The sequence below is a fragment of the Macrobrachium nipponense genome, chromosome 21 (assembly GCF_015104395.2).
Source record: "Macrobrachium nipponense isolate FS-2020 chromosome 21, ASM1510439v2, whole genome shotgun sequence".
NCBI lineage: Eukaryota > Metazoa > Arthropoda > Malacostraca > Decapoda > Palaemonidae > Macrobrachium > Macrobrachium nipponense.
In genome coordinates, this window is record NC_087212.1 from 40,127,456 (window position 1) to 40,146,173 (window position 18,718).

At 35.0% G+C, this 18,718-nt stretch overlaps 1 protein-coding gene and 1 long non-coding RNA gene across 3 annotated transcripts in view; one reads left to right on the forward strand and one right to left on the reverse strand.

Moving 5' to 3' along the window:
• Nucleotides 1–9,784, forward strand: part of LOC135197949 (translocation protein SEC63 homolog) — a 58,477-nt gene extending 48,693 nt beyond the window's left edge. For both annotated transcript variants that reach the window (XM_064225243.1, XM_064225244.1), the window contains exon 14: nt 4,642–9,784. In XM_064225243.1, the coding sequence (XP_064081313.1) occupies nt 4,642–4,938 (297 nt within the window). In that variant the 3' untranslated portion in view covers nt 4,939–9,784. The remainder of the gene's footprint in view (nt 1–4,641) is intronic.
• Nucleotides 1–18,718, reverse strand: part of LOC135197950 (uncharacterized) — a 33,956-nt gene that overhangs the window by 7,943 nt on the left and 7,295 nt on the right. The window lies entirely within an intron of this gene.

Consider the following 18,718-nt stretch of genomic DNA (forward strand, 5'->3'; position numbering starts at 1 on the left):
AGGAAGACTCTTATCTCTCGTACTGTTAGATTTCCTTTCGTCTACTGGATGTAGCTGACTAATATCACCTCCCCTTGCTGGAGAGGCCAAAAGCTCAAAGTGGAAGAATTTCTTCTACCCTTCTCTAGTCTCCTGATAAACTATTGTGGATGTTCAGGACTTTCGGACAATGTAGCGTCAACCAGGCGCCAAATGCCAAAGCAGGCGTAAAAAACGCCAGAGGCAGACAGTCCCAAGAAACACTGTCGTTGTCTGATGAGGAGAAAGAACGGGCCTCCAACCTGGCGCAGATGCGCTAGAGGGGAATAATTCGGACAGATAAGAGTGTCCGATGTGGACATCGCCAGACATCCTCGAGAGACTAACAAGCTCAAAGCTCCAGCAAAGTGGGGAGGAGCCAGCCAGGCGCAGCCAGGAGCGAGGCGCCAGGCGCAAGCCAGGCTCTAGGCTTCATCCAGAAGAGATCCATTTCAAAGGAAGCCCTGGTCTTCTTTGAAACAAGTATGATCTAAAGCACTTCATGAGTAACTTGATGATTCCTTCAAACAGCTGAGAATTAAGAGCGCTTGAAGTGCAAGCTTTTATGAATTCTTGTTCGTTCCATAACAATATGTCGTGAAGGACATATTAGCTGTAACTTACGGGAGATGCAACTCTGTGTTGACTTCCATTTGCACGAAGGTCGTCAAGTTAACCTACGAGAGATCCTTCTCTCTAGGTTATACGTGTCTACGGATACGTTGCTGGGATAGGGAGCCGACACTGATCCTTAACTAAGTGAGTTAATTTTTATTTAACATAGTGTTTTTTTGGGTTGTTTGAAAGGAGTTTGGGGATAGCTCTTTTCAAACTAAGCACAAACCCTCGTGTTAGGATCAGGTGATCGGGATTGGTGTTGTGCTCCTTAATTATGCCACTAGGCATACATGTATTGTCATGTAAGTGGATAAGACCCCATTGACAAATGACCATCAGATTCTGTCGAGTAAGTGGATAAGACCCCATTGACAGATCTACAAGAGAACTCTTAGCCATAGGTCACATCCTCGCTGAGGCTCTTGAGACGAAGCAGACTACTAGCAATAGCTAGAAAGTCGACCCTTCGCCTAAACACATAGGAACCAAGGCTTTGTTTATTTATTACCTACAACGTATGTTGTTTACCTGTCTAATCAGTAAATAGCTGTCTCTTACCCACCACCGATGGGTGCTAATCAGCTAAGTATATGTATATCTGACAGGGAAATTGAAAGTATAAAAATGTTATTGTCATGATACAATAAAGTTTTATACATACTTACCTGGCAGATATATACTTAGCTATAGACTCCGTCGTCCCCGACAGAAATTCGAATTTCGCAGCACACGCTACAGGTAGGTAGGTCAGGTGATCTACCGTCCTGCCGCTGGGTGGCAGGAATAGGAACCATTACCTTCTAGAACCAGATTTTCTCTTCCACCTGTCTCCTGCGGGGAGGCTGGGTGGGCCATTTATCGTATATATCTGCCAGGTAAGTATGTATAAAACTTTATTGTATCATGACAATAACATTTTAACCAGACCACTGAGCTGATTAACAGCTCTCCTAGGGGTGGCCCAAAGGATTAGATATTTTTATGTGGCTAGGAACCAATTGGTTACCTATCAATGGAACCTACAGCTTATTGTTGGATCCGAACCATATTAAATTGAGAAGTTATTGTCTAATCACCAGAAACAAATTCCTCTGATTTCACGTTGGCAGGGTGGGAAGCGAACTCGGGACTACCGAATCGGTAGGCGAGCACGCAAACCACCCATCCAACAACTAACTTTATCTCATTGATGATAGCATATATCATCTGGGATTTTTGTCTTTTTAAGTACAGTATGCAGAAATTATTTTGATTGGCAATTAAAGGATGCAGAACGGTATTTCCTTGTGTGGATTTGAGTAGTATACCTTACAGGACATTTCAGACTTGATTAGTCATTGTTGCAAGTATGTTCAAAGTTCCTGTGAAGCTTCCTAGCTGAAATTTAGCTTTGTTGTACAAGAACCTTGTACAGACCCCTTTGAATCACTTCTGCTCAGTTTGGCCTGGAAACTGCTCTAAATCTACTACCTTCCTGAAAGCATGTTGGCGAGTTCCATGCCATATTTAGAAGTGCGACATACCTGAGGAAGGCATTCATTGGACTTCTCCTCATATCTTGTTGCCGATATGCTATTTGTTCCAATATTAACACTACCCTACGCTTTCATACATGGAGTATCCCTTGCACATCGCAATGCTTGGCTGGTTAAGACGTGTTTTTAAAAAAACAAAATCCTAACTACCTGGAACCCCCTAGGTTGGCCCAAGCTGCCCTCCATTGTATTTCCAGCCTTGATTGTATATGGACATGCTGTTAGGCTTGTTGCACTTGCATATTTGTGTTTTATATTATGCATTTTCTCATAGTGTGGGAGATATATATCGTGTTTGTTTGCTATGTGAAGAATTGTTTTCCTCAGTTCGGTGGCGTTTCTTGTGTTAAAAAGTGTCCCCCATGTGAGTGCTTGAACATGATATCAGGCGTAATTGTTCACTCACGCACGCTAGTGCTTGAACTCTGAAAAGAGTGCTTAGTTTTTAGTTGTTTGGTTTGGTGAAACAAATTCAATAATGTACATAAACATTAGAGACATACCACACTTGTTAGTGTTGTACTGTGAGTTTTACTTTTGTTATTCTTAGAGAAATAGCTGGTGCAGTAATCATGTGATGTAATTGGGGTCTTGTGCCTTTGCAAACCCCACCCACCCCACCCCACCCCACCCACACATGTGAGTGTTAGAGAATCTTTTCATTCCTTCAGTGGCATTGGAAGAGAAAGGATATAGCACACAAGTCTTTAGATACTTACCTTGGGTCTGATAGTGGCGGCACAACAAGTCTTGTAAAGACGTAGAGCTTTAAATCAGCTCCATCGAGAGAGAGAGAGAGAGAGTTTGCCATCTGGTTTTCTTATCAAAAGGGAGTACTTTTCACAAACTAACTCCTTACAGGTCTGGGAGGTATAGGAACAAGTTTAAGGGAGAGATTGGCCTCCCTCATGCAGGTGAGTCTCCATATATGAAAGCTTAGGGTAGCATTCATGTTGGAACAAAAACAAAAGAGAAAAAAATTGTATTTTTCCTAACATACAAAACTTGTATTTTTCCCAGTGTATGAATCTATGCTTTCATAGAGTTAGTTACTCTTCCCTTACCACCATGAGTAGCCCAATCTCCCACTTCTGGGAGACTAGTGCAAGGCTGCACACACACTGGTTCGTACAGTGGAGGGAAGCTTGAGGCACCTAGGGGATTCCAGGTAACGTTAGGATTTTGTTTTTGTAGAGATGAGTCTGAAACAACTGAGCATAGCGATACGCAAGGAATACTCCATATATGAAAGCATAGGAAAAGATACAAATTTCTTTTTAATTTGGTATATTTAAGTACTTCAGACTTACATTCACTCCTTTGATTATATTGTCACATACCAGAGGTTGAAACAAATTTCAGGGGGCACAGTCTATTAGAATCCTGAGAAAGTAAGAGTACTTGAGGTGCATACCCTTTCCCCATCTCAGGTCTTTAAACAATTTGGAGCTTGCTACCTTCATGAAATTCTCTTTGAAATATAACTCAAACTAATGGGCTTTTTCTCATTTGGGGCACAGATCAGGTGCTAACAGTGGAGGGTGGAATATATACCTTTGTATCTTATGAGGCATCCCCTAAGGGGGTAGTGTCATCAGTGCACCTAATGCGGTGCACAGTAGGCATTACTTAAGGTTCTTTGCAGCGTGCCTTCAGCCCCTAGCTGCAACCCCTTTCTTTCCTTTTAATGTACCTCCGTTCATATTCCTTCTTCCATCTTACTTTCCAACCTCGCCTAACAAATTATTCATAGTGCAACTGCAAGGTTTTCCTCCTATTACACCTTTCAAACCTTTTACTGTCAATTTCACTTTCAGCACTGAATGACCTCATAGGTCCCAGTTCTTGGCCTTTGGCCTAAATTCAATATTCAATTCAATTCTGTCTTATGAGGCATAGCTATTCAAGGTAACCTTGGTACCTCATGTTACAGGTGAAGCCTCTGTCACATACTAATGTTACTACTTGCCAGATTCATACCAGTGGTTTTTATGTTCATTTCATCCATATGTGGAATTTATAGGATTGGTGTATGATTTTTTGACTGTTAATCCTCCACTTCAACTACTATATGGCAAACCAATGGAATTGTGGTGGTTTTGTCCTTTCACAAAATGGGTCACAGAACAGTTCTCCTTTTCTTTCACTTTAGCTTTTGATATAAGTAGGTGTGACTGGGTATTTTCTAGTCCAGAGAAATAAAGCAATATACTATTGAGTTTCTTTAATGAAATAGTATTGTGTATTAAAACATTATTATATATTAAAAACATTGTTTTAAAACCCATTACATACATACAAAGTTTATAAAATCCACTACATATATGCAAAAAGTTTCTCATCTCCCTGGTGTATGAAAAAAAATTTGTGTAACATATTCCAGTTAGTGAAATTTCTCATTATATAGTTGACATTGTTTTACGGTTTTATTATCTCTTGCTGAGGCTTTTATAATTTTCTGTTCTGACAGATAACAAACCTTGTTGATCAAGAGGAAGTGCAGCTCAAGTTTACAGCTCCTCAGAAACCAGGGATTTACACCTACCAAGTTTGTCTCCGTTCCGACTCCTACATTGGTTTTGACCAAGTACAAGATATTAAACTAGATGTGAAAGAGGCCAGAGAAATTCCCACTGAACATCCGCAGTGGCAGGAATGTTCAAGCGATGAGGAAGATGATGATGATAATGATCTGGGTAAAGATGATGGTGAGGAGTCCGAATATACCACTGACGAAGAGGTAACGGACGAAAGTGATGAGGAGTGAAAGGTTTGAATATTTGCATATCTGTGGTTAGAAAATATCAGTTAATTACTAGTGGCATTTTATTTTAAGGATTATTATAGTCCTTAAAAAAAAAAAAAAAAAACTGCAGATGTTAGCAATAAGAAAAAGACGGTATATTTTGGCTAATTGCCAGTTATTCAAGTGTAGCTTGCTGAGTCAGACTACTTAATAGAAACTGAAACCGTTGGCCTTGAAGTTGTAAGGTTACGTTTAAATATTGAGTTTGAATGAAGTTATCAATAAAAGTATTTTAGTATTCATAGGAGTTTGTAATTGAAGAAAATATTTAATTATTTCTTTAGAGATTTGATTATTTCCATCCCCAATTCTGATATATATTTTGACTAAAGATTTTAACAAATTTTTACATAAAAATTTTCAGTTTTCAGCGCACTAACTTTTACTATTTTTGTAAAAACATTAGGTGCTCCTGACTCATTTGACATTTTCAAAGGAAATTAAGTATATTTAATGGTAATGGATTTCATGTAAATGATAAGGCAATTCCAAAAGTATTATGGTTGGTTATATTTGGCAGTGGGATGGTATATTATTTGAAAGTAATGGATTAGGTTGAGAGGTACTTGTTTACAATAGTTAATTCATTTAGTGACATCTCAGTCACCAATGAATATTGTCATTGCAGCTCTGGTGCTCCTAGTTGCAATTGTATATTAACCTAGTTGAATTATAATCCTCACATCTTAAAAGAGAAAAGTGAATGGTTCTACTATGGCTGTTGGAGTCATTTACTGATACCTGTGCTTCTTATACATGGGTGTTCTGTGTAAATTAGGGGATGTAATGGCCTCTTAATTATGTTTCCATGCAAAGCAATTGAATATTCACAAGTAGGAACAACGAAAACTGCCTCATTTTATTTGGCAGACCTAGTGTAATTTGTCATAAACTAGGTAAGAAACATTTTATTAATTTCACTCACAGTCGTATGTTGAAAGAAACTGATTTGCAAATTGTTGCCATTCCTTTGAGATGAGACTTGAAAAAATGATTTCAATGGAAAGTTCACAAGGGAAATGTTGAAAGATGTACAGATCAAATTAGAGTTCTATTAGTTTTTGAAATTCTACCATAAAACAGCCAATCTAGGAAATGACTGATTTTGTTCATCTTCAAAATGAGTTAGATTATAACAGCAAATATTGAATTATGTGCAATGTGCAAGGCAGTTTATGCTAAATGTTATTTTATCAGGTTTCTGCCATTGAGAAAACAGTGGTACAATCCCTTAGAAAAATTTTTGAAGTATTTTAGTTTCCTGTGAGTTTCAGCCTTTAATTTTTTTCCCATTATCTGATGAAACAATTATAGTAGTTTGACCATACCACTGAGTTAACATTAGCAAGGATATAGTATTTGCTGTCAAAATATTACTGAATGAACTGTTAAAAATTGTAATGAACATTTTAAACCATCAGTTGGCTTCAACATGAAAAATAGTTAGGACAAATAGCTGTTCATTGTAGTAAGATGACAATGCATGAGCACAGGTAGTTAAATGCAAATATAGTCAAATCTAATTTCTCCAAATTTGAATAGCAGCCCACACAATGTAATCAAGGGGAGTTTTTGGCTCAAGCAGTCTGGTTACTTTTTGTTTATAATTGGCTAACTAGTTATAAGAAGCAATCCATTACAGTGCTTGGTTTCAAGATAACATGAAATAAAAAAATAGTTGGCATAAAATATGATCCTAATAACATGGGTCAAAATTAGGTTTGGCAGCCTCATTTTCATTATCAAATACAGTGGTATTTTTGTTAAAGGGGTAGTGTAGATGGAATTTAATAAATATCACATTATCTACCATGTGGATACAAATAGAAAATTGTCCAAAGAAAAACACCAGAGTGTAAAAAAATTTCAACTGGTGTTTTCAAATTATATTTATATGGATAAATAATAGTCTTTATTAGGGCGTGAGTAATTCTGGATGGTAATGTAAGAAGTGTGCACTTATGGGTAGGATTTTGTAGCTGACTTCAAGGTAAGCTAGTATATGAGTAAAAGATTTAATAATTTCTTATGAATAAAGGTTTTGAAGCTAAAGAACGGTTGTAAAAGGCTGAGAGTGCATATAAATATGGCAGGATGGAAAAAAATTATCCAAAATGTAGGAAACTGTGCTAACAAGTTCGAAGGTCAGCGATTTAAGTGGTTGGTTGTGCTTTGCTAAGTATTAAAAGTTCTTCAAAAATATTTTGAGTGATTGTACACTGTTTAAACTTTAAAGTGGTGATATACAGTAGTTTAAGTAAAAGCTGTGATTAACATAAAAATTTTATTTGAGGTTTTACTTTCCGATATTTCCAAAGTTACAGGCAAAGATGAAGTCCTAAGTACTGTGTTAGTCATGAAGTCGGTATTTTTCTCACAAATAATGACATGAATAAGTTATTTTAGTGGCATTTGATGATTATGAATGTGATATTTGAGAAATTTTAGTATTGTAGTTTAAGAACTGTGCTTTTGACCCCTCCATTTATGAAGAGAATGAGAAGTAAATCCACTGAGTATTAGGTCATGATTAGAATCTTTCTGGCGTACAATTTTGTATAAAAAAAGAGAGAGAAAAAACATGTTACATTGCCTTTTCATATACCCATATCAAAAGAGGTAGTAAATTTTTCATTACCTTCACAACACTGGGAATTCAACTGCTATTGAAATCTCAAACCTGAGTCTTAATTAAATATATTACTTGGTAAATCTTTATTTTGAGTTTACAGTGAGAGTGCATTTATGAAGAGTTGTTTCATGATATTGGATATGATAAAAGAAATCTACCATCACATTTTTTAATAGTTTTTTGTTGTTTGGTATCATAAATGTTTGATCACTGATGTCATACATTTACATCTATATCTAGATTAACAATAAATAAAAGATATTTAATTCTCTAAAATAGATAGGTAGTAATGTAGTATGTAAACTTATAAAGCATGAATTATTTATTTTTACAAATTTGTATTTGAATTTAGTGGTAGTGGGGATGTCCTGTTATTCTTTTCCTACAGTTTTCCAGCAAGGGATTTTGTACTGAAATGTTATTCTAGAAGGATTTGACATTGACATTCTTTTAACTTATATATAAGGGATTGGTAGCAAGCTTTTTTTCCCCATGGATTGACTGTTTTTTAAAAAGAATAGTGTTGAGATTCTTCTTCTAGAATAATACTAAAGTAATTTATATCTTTCTTGTATGTTTTTTATGAAAAAGGACATGGCCTGGTTGGAGGTGAAATGTAGAGTTTAGAAATTGTCAAGTTTTTAATTTTATATTGCAGTTTCTTGTATATTTGTAAGCAAGCACTTGGACAGCTTAAGTGATATGTGGTGTAAGAAGAAAGTTTCAGTATACATTATGCATGTGAGTTGAATGAAAACTGATATAGTATGAAGTATTGATTCTTGATGCTTGAATAATGGCATTTAATGAAAGCCACAATGCTCAAGTTACTGTAAAGCTGACTGTTTGAAATCCAGATTATCTTTGGGAATTACATGGAGATTCCTTACCAAGTGGAAAATTTCATATTCATTTTTTGACTTCAGATATTGATTCTATCAATTTCCTATTTCATGAGTCTTGAAAGTGAGAGTGGCAGCAGTCTAGGTTGAAGAAATTTTAGCATTTACTTTTTGTTGTTGTATTTGCGCATTAAGTGTCAGTTGCATTGATAACTTTGTTCTACAAGCTTCAGGATGATAATAGTAAAGAAAAAAAAATTTGTTTGCTGTAGCATAGCATTTAAAAATTGTTTCTTAAAGACAATATAGGCAAGTAATTAAACTGTTGAAGGATATTAATTAAAAATAAATCTCGGGTTAAGAAATTATTATGATTGGGTTAAACTACATCATCATAATAATAATAATAATGATTTGTTAACCAAGGATTTATTTTTACCTTAGTGTCAGAAATTTATAAAAAAAAAAAAGACTAATACTTGGTATGATGTGTATCTGGGTTTCCTGTATGCTTGTACACATTATCGAGCAGTTCCCTTTTAATTAAAGTTATTGAGGTAAAAGGCTTGGTGAATCATGAATATTGAAGGTGTTTCATGAATACTGTTATCTAGAGTCATTAGGAAAAACTTAATACAGAGATTGAAGAACATAACAGTAAGGATGTTTAAATAGAGAATTCTGATTTTGGAGAATATGAAATCCATAGTGTGCAACTGTCTGTACTCGCTTTTTATGTGCTCTTTGCATCGTATATGCATCGAAATTTTGAATCTTGAATTTGATATGATTATACAGTAAATAGTTTTTGTAACAGTGCATAAAACTGTTAATTCCATTCTTCTTTTTTTTTAAGACAAACCTAGCATTTAAGGACCAGCAGAGAAATTTGAGTATTGGAAGCTTCATGCTATAAAGAATCAAATCTTTAGGAAGTCATTTTTTTCCCAGTTATATGGGAAATTTAGTGTTAAAATCTTGACTACCTCCATGTCCCCTTCATCCTCCTTTTCATCGTCTTCCTCATCGTGTTTGCCGCTCAGAAACTGTGGGCCCTTTATGGTCATACTGTACATTTAATATCATGTTTATTTTCATCTCTTCTAACCCTCTTAATGTAGTCTTCTTCAAGTTTTACCTTCTTTTCACACTTTCTTTGATGACCCTCATGTCATTATGAAATCTCTGCTTAGAGAAGTTTTGGCTGTAGGCAGGTAGATCATTTTAATGTTAAATCTGTTAGAGGAAAGAGAAAGTGGTACTTGTAAACTTAGTACTTTTCATGTGAGCACAAAGAATTATTTTGTTTATAATTAAAACAATAACAACAAAAGTTGTTTTTACTATCCCTTGTACAAAATGTTTGAAATTACAGTACATATTGTTATTGTTTTATAAAGCTAAGTACTTATTTTTTTTAAAATAGCTGTTTTTTTTGTTCACTTTTGCAATATGTATTGCTGAACCGAGTTTTTAATTTTACAACACATAAGGGGGCAACCATATAGTACAGTATGCTGTATGCAACACACAAGTGGTAATTGAAACTCTCGGCCGTTATCCCCTTAAAGGTCTATAATCATCCGTTAATCAATTCTGAAGAAAAATTTCCTCCATATTATATATTTCATTTGGAAATCCTTTTACCCATGTACTATCTTTCACTGAAGAAAAATTCTTTAATGCAGGGTATTCAAGATGAAAAAAAAAAAATTGTCCTAGTAAAACTATCAATTTTAAAATAAAGCCTCTAAAACTGTTCATCAAATTGGTAATGAACACTAAAATTCCTCCCTAATTCAATACTGTACTGTAAATATTTAGTCTGCCCTTTACCTTCTGATACTTTGTGGGAGGCTAAATACATTTGATTTTTTTCTTGTTAATGTCTACTTTTGTATCATAGAGACAGGCAGGACTAAACAGTCAAAACTACTTTCACCTGAAACCCATAAAATCAACATATTTTTCAATGTCAATAATTTCAAATTTTATATATATCCATGCATCTAACTGTCAGACTCTTCCAACTTTCTCTACTACTCTATTCCTACTGATAACTCAAGGGAAAAATGGCCAATGGATTTCTGAGGAAAGGATTTGCTGCATTATAACCAGCTTGCCTACCAAGATGATTAAGAGTAGGAATGATCATATATTCATGTAATGCTCCCTGTTCCACTTGACCTACCCTAATCATGTTGATGTCATCGCTTTGGGATAAGTCAGAAGAGGACATTTGGAAGTTTGCTCTTATTGGTGTCAATAATGGGGATACTCAAAAGCTAATGGTGTCACTTTCCTAAGATTCTCAGACATTCCCTTTTTATTATCCTTAATTATTGTATGGATAGTCCCCCAAAAGATTTGAGTACCCCTGGACCAGTAGATGATCCCTCAACACTTGATGAAAGGAATGGAACATAAGATTTAGACCAAAGGCTGAGCACTGAGACGTATGAGGTCATTCAGTGCTGAAAGGGAAATTCAGAGTAAAATGGATTTAAAGGGAAAACATTGCAGCTGCACTATGGAATATTGTTAGGAGAGGTGGAAAGTAAAATGGAAGGAACAGTAAAAGGAATGAAAGAGGTTGCAGCTGTGTTTTGAAAGGACACTGCAAAGAACCTTAAGAAATGCCTACAGTGCATTGTGTGAGGTGCACTGATAGCACTAATCCCCTACAGGGTTGGTACTAACACTTAATGATACCTTGTGATCCCACATGATAAAGTTGGTATAGACTTTTCTCCGAAGTAGAACGATGGTACAGGCTCCTCTCTCTAAAGACTCCTGTCAGAATCGGGGAAGACAAAACTACAGATCAAAACCTTGATCCTCTTTTACTCCCTGTTTGGGATCCAAAATTGGTCAAGATTCATGGTGATTAAAATTGATAAAGGAATATCACCCCTAGGCCTAAAATCTGATACACAAGATGTCCATCCAACAAAACGTCAGTTACACATACAAAAGAAACTGAGCAGCTGGTAGAAACCACACCACATCAATAAGAAAGTTACTTGTCAATTACAAAAAAGTTAATGTTACAGTTACCAAATATGACATGATCAACTGAATTCAAGAAACTAATTTGACTAAGATATGATGATGGGCCAGTTAACAAAAATACTGTGCTGGATTCCTGAAAAAGAAATACAACAGTGAACTAGAGATAAAATCTACAATATATATACCAAAAAAATTACAAAAACGTCATCAAAGACAGCAAAATAAAGTTTGGTGGAATAACACACTGGAAAAGTCTAAATAGAGAATTGCAACCCTCTAAATAGAGAATTGCAACCCTATGTGCCTAAACAATTCCAATGCAAAAAATACTAAAAAGATGGACACACGAAAGGAGTCCATGTGCTTACTGTGTATCAGATGACCACTCAACTATGTAATGTGGCACACCAAAATGCAAGACATAAGGAATGCCTGTATTAGTTAAACTAAAAATATAATCCATTAAAATTACTAAAAGAGAACTGGGCTCACCATAAATAAAGCAGAACTGGAGGTAAAAAATAAGAGGTTTTAATACGTATACATGAAATGGCAGCTACTATGTATGAGATTTGGAGCCTTTGTCCCGTTGTTTTTCCGGAATAGCTTTTGTGGTGCATTTGACATAGATATTACTTATCCATAGTATACTACCTAGTTTTTGGCAGCTTTCTTTATTACTTATATTAGAAAAAAGTATATTCATAAGAGTAAAATAAAGCAGCCGAAGCCAGTGGCGGAACACCCAAATGTATGGGTTCAAAGTTATACTTGACGTAAGCATATGACGCCCCAACTTCTCCCACAAATTGATGACGACTAATAGCCGTCTCTGAAATTCTGAATGAATATTCGTACTTGTCAAGTCTTCAAGATTGGCGGCTATAAGTCATTGTCCCCATGGCTGCAGGACAGCTTTTATGATTCGACTTGCACAATTGTGGCAAACCCTACATAAGCTTGAACAGGTAAATGAATAATAGGGCCCCTTTTTGGGTAAGGAGTACACCTGGACATCCAAATCTACCAAGTTTTCGACATTTGTTGACTTCCATAAGGTGCAGAAAGATAAATATGTATGCTCTATAAAGCAATAGTTGTTGATTTCTTAGTAAAATATAACTTGCGGAACATTAAAACTTGCTTTAAACCCGCCCCCCCCAAAAATAAAAAAATTCACGGGTTATAATGTATCACAGAATGACCTCTATAGCTTGGCTTGAAGTCTATAGTATTCTATAATCCAATCTAATCCAATGCAACTGTCTGTTGTTAATTGATTTTTAATTATATAATTTTTCAATGGAGAAATAATGATAGAAAGTCATTCCTCGGATTACTTGGGGAAACCCTTTTCTTCAAGGATTCTAGCACTTGACCTCATGGCATAAATCCTATATACGTACTACTACTACTACTACCGCTACTACAAAGTGTAAACAAGGAGTCTTGGTTGTATTTCATTGTTGCCAGAGGTGGAGACTTTTTCACAAATAGCCAATCATCCATTGAGAAGGAGGCAAGTTAATGACGTCATAAATTACGTCATTATATCTTCGAAAGACATTCCTGAGTTTGGTGGCGATGTCTACAAGAAGTTGGTGTTACTCTTATGATTACCAGAATTATGCAGTTTTCGTAATACAGAATACAGTAAAAAAAAAATTAGGTAGTGATGTATGGTACCCTGTGACAGTGTCATCTTTGTTCAGGTACGTAGATAAAATTTTATTCCGGAAAAACACCGGGACACCGGCTGCGAATCTCATAGTATAGTCAGTACCTTGAAAGAGATAGCAAAATAAATATGATTTCAGTAGCCTGTACAAAGGTAGTGCTATCACTGTCCACAGAGTAGTAATGTTCTATTACGCTCATGCCAGGTAAGGACCCAGACTAAGTAATATGTGTAATACACTCTCTCTCTCTCTCTCTCTCTCTCTCTCTCTCTCTCTCTCTCTCTCTCTCTCTCTCTCTCTCTCTCAGGGTAATGTAAGATGTATTTGAAACGATATTACTGTAAAGTTTTTATATGATAGAGCATGCTGTACAATATTGAAAATATTCGTTAATTATTTTTATTTTATTTTCAGCCTGCTTTTAGTGGAAAATAACACTGAAATAATTAGCGAATATCTCAAATATTGTACAATATGCTCTATCACCAAAAAAACTTTACAGTAACATCATTTCAAATACATCTTACATTACCCTGAGAGAGAGAGAGAGAGAGAGAGAGAGAGAGAATCATACACCTATTATGATCAGTCTGGACCCTACCCTGTATCATAAAAATCAGTATTTAGTCACAAGCACAATACGAAAAAATACAGTAATTATTGAATAAAGAGTTGCCCTACGAAAAAAAGCGAATTAGTAGTAATAATTTTAGAGATACAGTCCATAGAAAATATCCGCAAATTAGTGAATGAATACGAAATGTGTTCCACAAAAAATCCATGACAAATGGACCGTAGAAATGTGAAATGAGTAAAACTTGGGGGGGGACTTCACCTTGCAATCCCCACTGGCGTTCGAACACAGTGCGAGCGTAAGCCTGTCTTTCATAGGCTTATATAAGCCCGGGTAGCTTCTCTTCCTGCGTGATGTACATCCGACAAGGCATTTTTTTCCAAAAAAAGGCCAGTCTTATCACAGTTGAAGACTTGCTGAGAACTGTAGCCTTCGTTGACTCATATCTCGTCGAACGTCTTAATAAAGGCTTCGGCCGCTTTCGTGTCCGAGCTGGCCGCCTCCCCATGCTGCACCACCGAATGGATGCCAGTCCGTTTATGGAATTTTTCGAACCACCCATGAGAAGCCTTGAACTCTGGGGTTGGCGTTGATTTCCTTTCTCCTCCGTCATCTTCGGCCTGGGCAATCAAATCGACGAAAATAGCGCTGGCCTTGAGGCAGATTGCCGTCTCCGTTATCGCATCGCCAGCGATTTCTTTGTCTTTTATCCAGACAAGAAGCAGCCTTTCCATTTCATCGTGCACTTGGCTCCTCTTGCTGGACAAAATAGTCACACCCTTGGAAGGTGTAGCTGCTTTCATGACATCCTTCTGCTTAAGGATGGTGCCTATTGTCGACGGATTTTGGCTGTATTCCTTGGCGATCACACTCAATTGCATACCAGCTTCATACTTTTTAATTATCTCCACCTTCGTCTCCAAAGAAAGCATCCTCTTCTTTCCGTGAACTTCAACTTTCTCGGGACCCATGGCTACGTATACATATACTGTATGTAATTATGTTATGTAATATATGTATGTAGTCAAGTTCTCACACAAAACGATAAAGTATACTACAACGAAATCACTAACGCATTTAAGTTAATAAACAAAATTGTATAGAACGAACAAATTTCGCATGCTTACGATACCGATGATGCTACGTAGATGCATCATGGGATCATGGGAGAGATGCTGAGCAATAGGAGAGAAGGATCTTATGGCAGTGACTAGCATCAGGAACCAATGGGAGAGTGGGAGGATGGTGGCGAGTCTACTCAGTTGGCAGCGCGAGTTTAAAAATTGTGATCGGTGGTCCAGGCGAATCTCGGACTTTACAGCAACAACTTTTCGTATCTTGAACAATTTTCGTATGTAGAGCCGCTTTTGTATCTCAAGTTTTTCATAAGTTGAGCCTTTCGAATCTCGAGGTACCACTGTATATATATATATATATATATATATATATATATAGATATATATATATATATATATATATATATATGATATGTATGTATAACAGAATCACGAAAGTTAGGAACGTGATAAATCCATAAATAAAGATAAATGCCACGAAGGAAAAATAAACGAAGGAGTCTGCGAGATCTTTCGGCTGAAAAGCCCTTTACTGAAGCAGCTACTGACAAAAATACGAGAAAAGACAATACAATAAGTTCGTATAACTGACAGATAGGGATTATAAAAGGATTAGTGCCTAGAATCCGACACACCTGGAAGATAAGAAACCTTCCCAAACAAGCATAAACAAAGGGTGCAATTAAAGGTTTAAGACAATCATCTCAGATACAATCTCCAGACAATTAAGGATTATAGGTGACAGCTATACGGAACTGGTAGACAAAACCATATTCACAAAAAATGACAGACATACATTACAATAAAATTTTTTTTTTTTTTTTTTTTTTTTTTTAATAAACTCTAAGGCAACTGATTTTTATTTAAGTCAGTAATTATATATTGAGGTCATTCTTAAACATGTTACAGATACAAGGGTCTAAATGAAAAAGGCCACGACTAACATTGAAATTACAATGAAAAGTAAGTTGTATTAAAGCAGATTCTAAAAGATTTCGTGATAAGACATCTCTTGACCGTGCAATTACTGAACTGTCAATCCAATTAATTCGATGGTTTGTTTTCACTTAAATGAATAAAATAATGCATTAGATTTTTTGTTTTTGCCCAGTTTGTTTTTTTACAGAGTATTTATGCTGGCTTAGCCTTACTTCGTAAGCCCTTGCTCGACTGTCCGAGGTAGAATGAGGGACAATCCATACATGGAATTTTATATATTATGTTGTTGCTTTCTCTGGGGCCATTTTTTATTAACATTCTTTTTAGTGTGTTATTATAGGAAGAAACAAGGTTGACATTAAAAGCTTTTAACAATGGTTTAATGGTTTCAAATCCGTTAAAATAAGGCAAACTGAGAATGTTCTTAGAATATTTCTGTGTGTTGTTTCAGTATAAAACTTTTTGTGGGCTTTATTATAACAAATGTCTAATATATGTGAAGGATAGCATAAATCTTTCCCTATTTTTTCTTATGTATTCAATTTCTTGATCCAAATATTGTGGACTGACAATTCGCAATGCTCGTAAAAACATTGCGAATTGTCAGTCCACCAATATTTGGATCAAGAAATTGAATACATAAGAAAAAAAAAATAGGGAAAGATTTATGCTATCCTTCACATATATTAGACATTTGTTATAATAAAGCCCACAAAAAGTTTATACTGAAAACAACACACAGAAAGAAAATTCTAAGAACAAATTCTCAGTTTGCCTTATTTTAACGGATTTGAAACCATTAAACCATTGTTAAAAGCTTTTAATGTCAACCTTGTTTCTTCCTATAATAACACACTAAAAAGAATGTTAATAAAAAATGGCCCCAGAGAAAGCAACAACATAATATATAAAATTCCATGTATGGATTGTCCCTCATTCTACCTCGGACAGTCGAGCAAGGGCTTAGAAGTAAGGCTAAGCCAGCATAAATACTCTGTAAAAACTGGGCAAAAATCTAATGCATTATTTTATTCATTTAAGTGAAAACAACCATCGAATTAATTGGATTGACAGTTCAGTAATTGCACGGTCAAGAGATGTCTTATCACGAAATCTTTTAGAATCTGCTTTAATACCAACTACTTTTCATTGTAATTTCAATGTTAGTCGTGGCCTTTTTCATTTAGACCCTTGTATCTGTAACATGTTTAAGAATGACCTCAAATATATAATTACGACTTAAATAAATCAGTTGCCTAGAGTTATTAAAAAAAAAAAAAAAAAAAAAAAAAAAAATTTTATTGTAATGTATGTCTGTCATTTTTTGTGAATATGGTTTTGTCTACCAGGTTCCGTATAGCTGTCACCTATAATCCTTAATTGTCTGGAGATTGTATCTGAGATGATTGTCTTAAACCTTTAATTGCACCCTTTGTTTATGCTGTTTGGGAAGGTTTCTTATCTTCCAGGTGTGTCGGATTCTAGGCACTAAATCCTTTTATAATCCCTATCTGTCAGTTATACGAACCTTCTTGTATTGTCTTATTCTCGTATTTTTGTCAGTAGCTGCTTCAGTAAAGGGCTTTTCAGCCGAAAGATCTCGCAGACTCCTTCGTTTATTTTTCCTTCGTGGCATTTATCTTTAATTATATATATATAATATATATATATATATATATATATATATATATATAATATATATATATATATATATATATATATATATATATATATATATATATATATATATATATATATATATATATATATATATATATTATATATATATATATATATATATATATATATATATATATAGATATATATAAGATATATATATAGATATATATATTATATTTATATATATATATATAGAATATATATCTATATATATATATATATATATATCTATATATATATATATATATATATATATATATATATATATATATATATATATATACTATTATATATTGCTACTTTCAAAATGCATATATCCCCTCTTTGACGGTATAAAATATTACGTATAGAATTTTTGGCAACATTTTTTCAGATTCCTAGATAGCTTAGAGATAGGATGTTTAAAATGAGTGTTCAGATTTCGCATAACATATTGTAAAAGAATATATAACGTAGTAAAGAAAGAGAGAGATTATCTTTGTCCGTTCAAAGCTAGAGTTGTTTTTCAAAACCTGCCAACACGTTTGATTAGAGACCTCGAGGTCTTCGTTGTGTTTTGGGAATTCTGTCATCAAGTCTGATAGGGACTTTTGCTCGAGTCTGTTTCGTTCGGGTACGTGTCTTTGTTGAGCTGGTACGAACATGAATGTATACTCATTTCATATGCGTTCATCTTTGCCGAATGCCACATGCAGATTTCACAGTTTGTCTGTAAAATTGCGTTACATTCGAAGCTTCTGGAAAGAATTGTGTCCCAAAACATTTTGTGTCATCTCCACTGTCTAGCTTTCGTAAGGAAGACATTTCATTCGGGCTTATATCCTCAAAGCGTTTAAATCTCCCTTTCTCTCCATTGCACGGCACTTCTGATTTTAAAGTAACGTAACTATTTCATACTTACTGAATGGTCACTCATAACTTGTAGATTTCAGATTTGATATTTCTTAGAGTTTATTTAGTATTATTTAGTGTTTTGTGGAATCTGAACAAACATTATGTTAGTGTGTAACGGCGCCTGGTTTTTGTGAGTGTGAAACAAGCTGCAGCAAAGAAAGAAAGAAAATTGGTATACCAAGAAGGTAAAGTGTATTATATTTTTATTAGTTGCAACTAATAACTAATGGTCAGTGATTTGGTAAGAAACTAATAACTAATAGTCAGTGGTTTGGTAAGAAGCTAATAACTATTGGTCACGATGGTTTTGAGAACTAATAACTAATGGTTACAATGGTTTGAGTGAAAAGATTTGCATTTCTACACATTGCAAATTTTTGCGTTTTGTGTTTGTTTCATTTGAAGTGATTTTT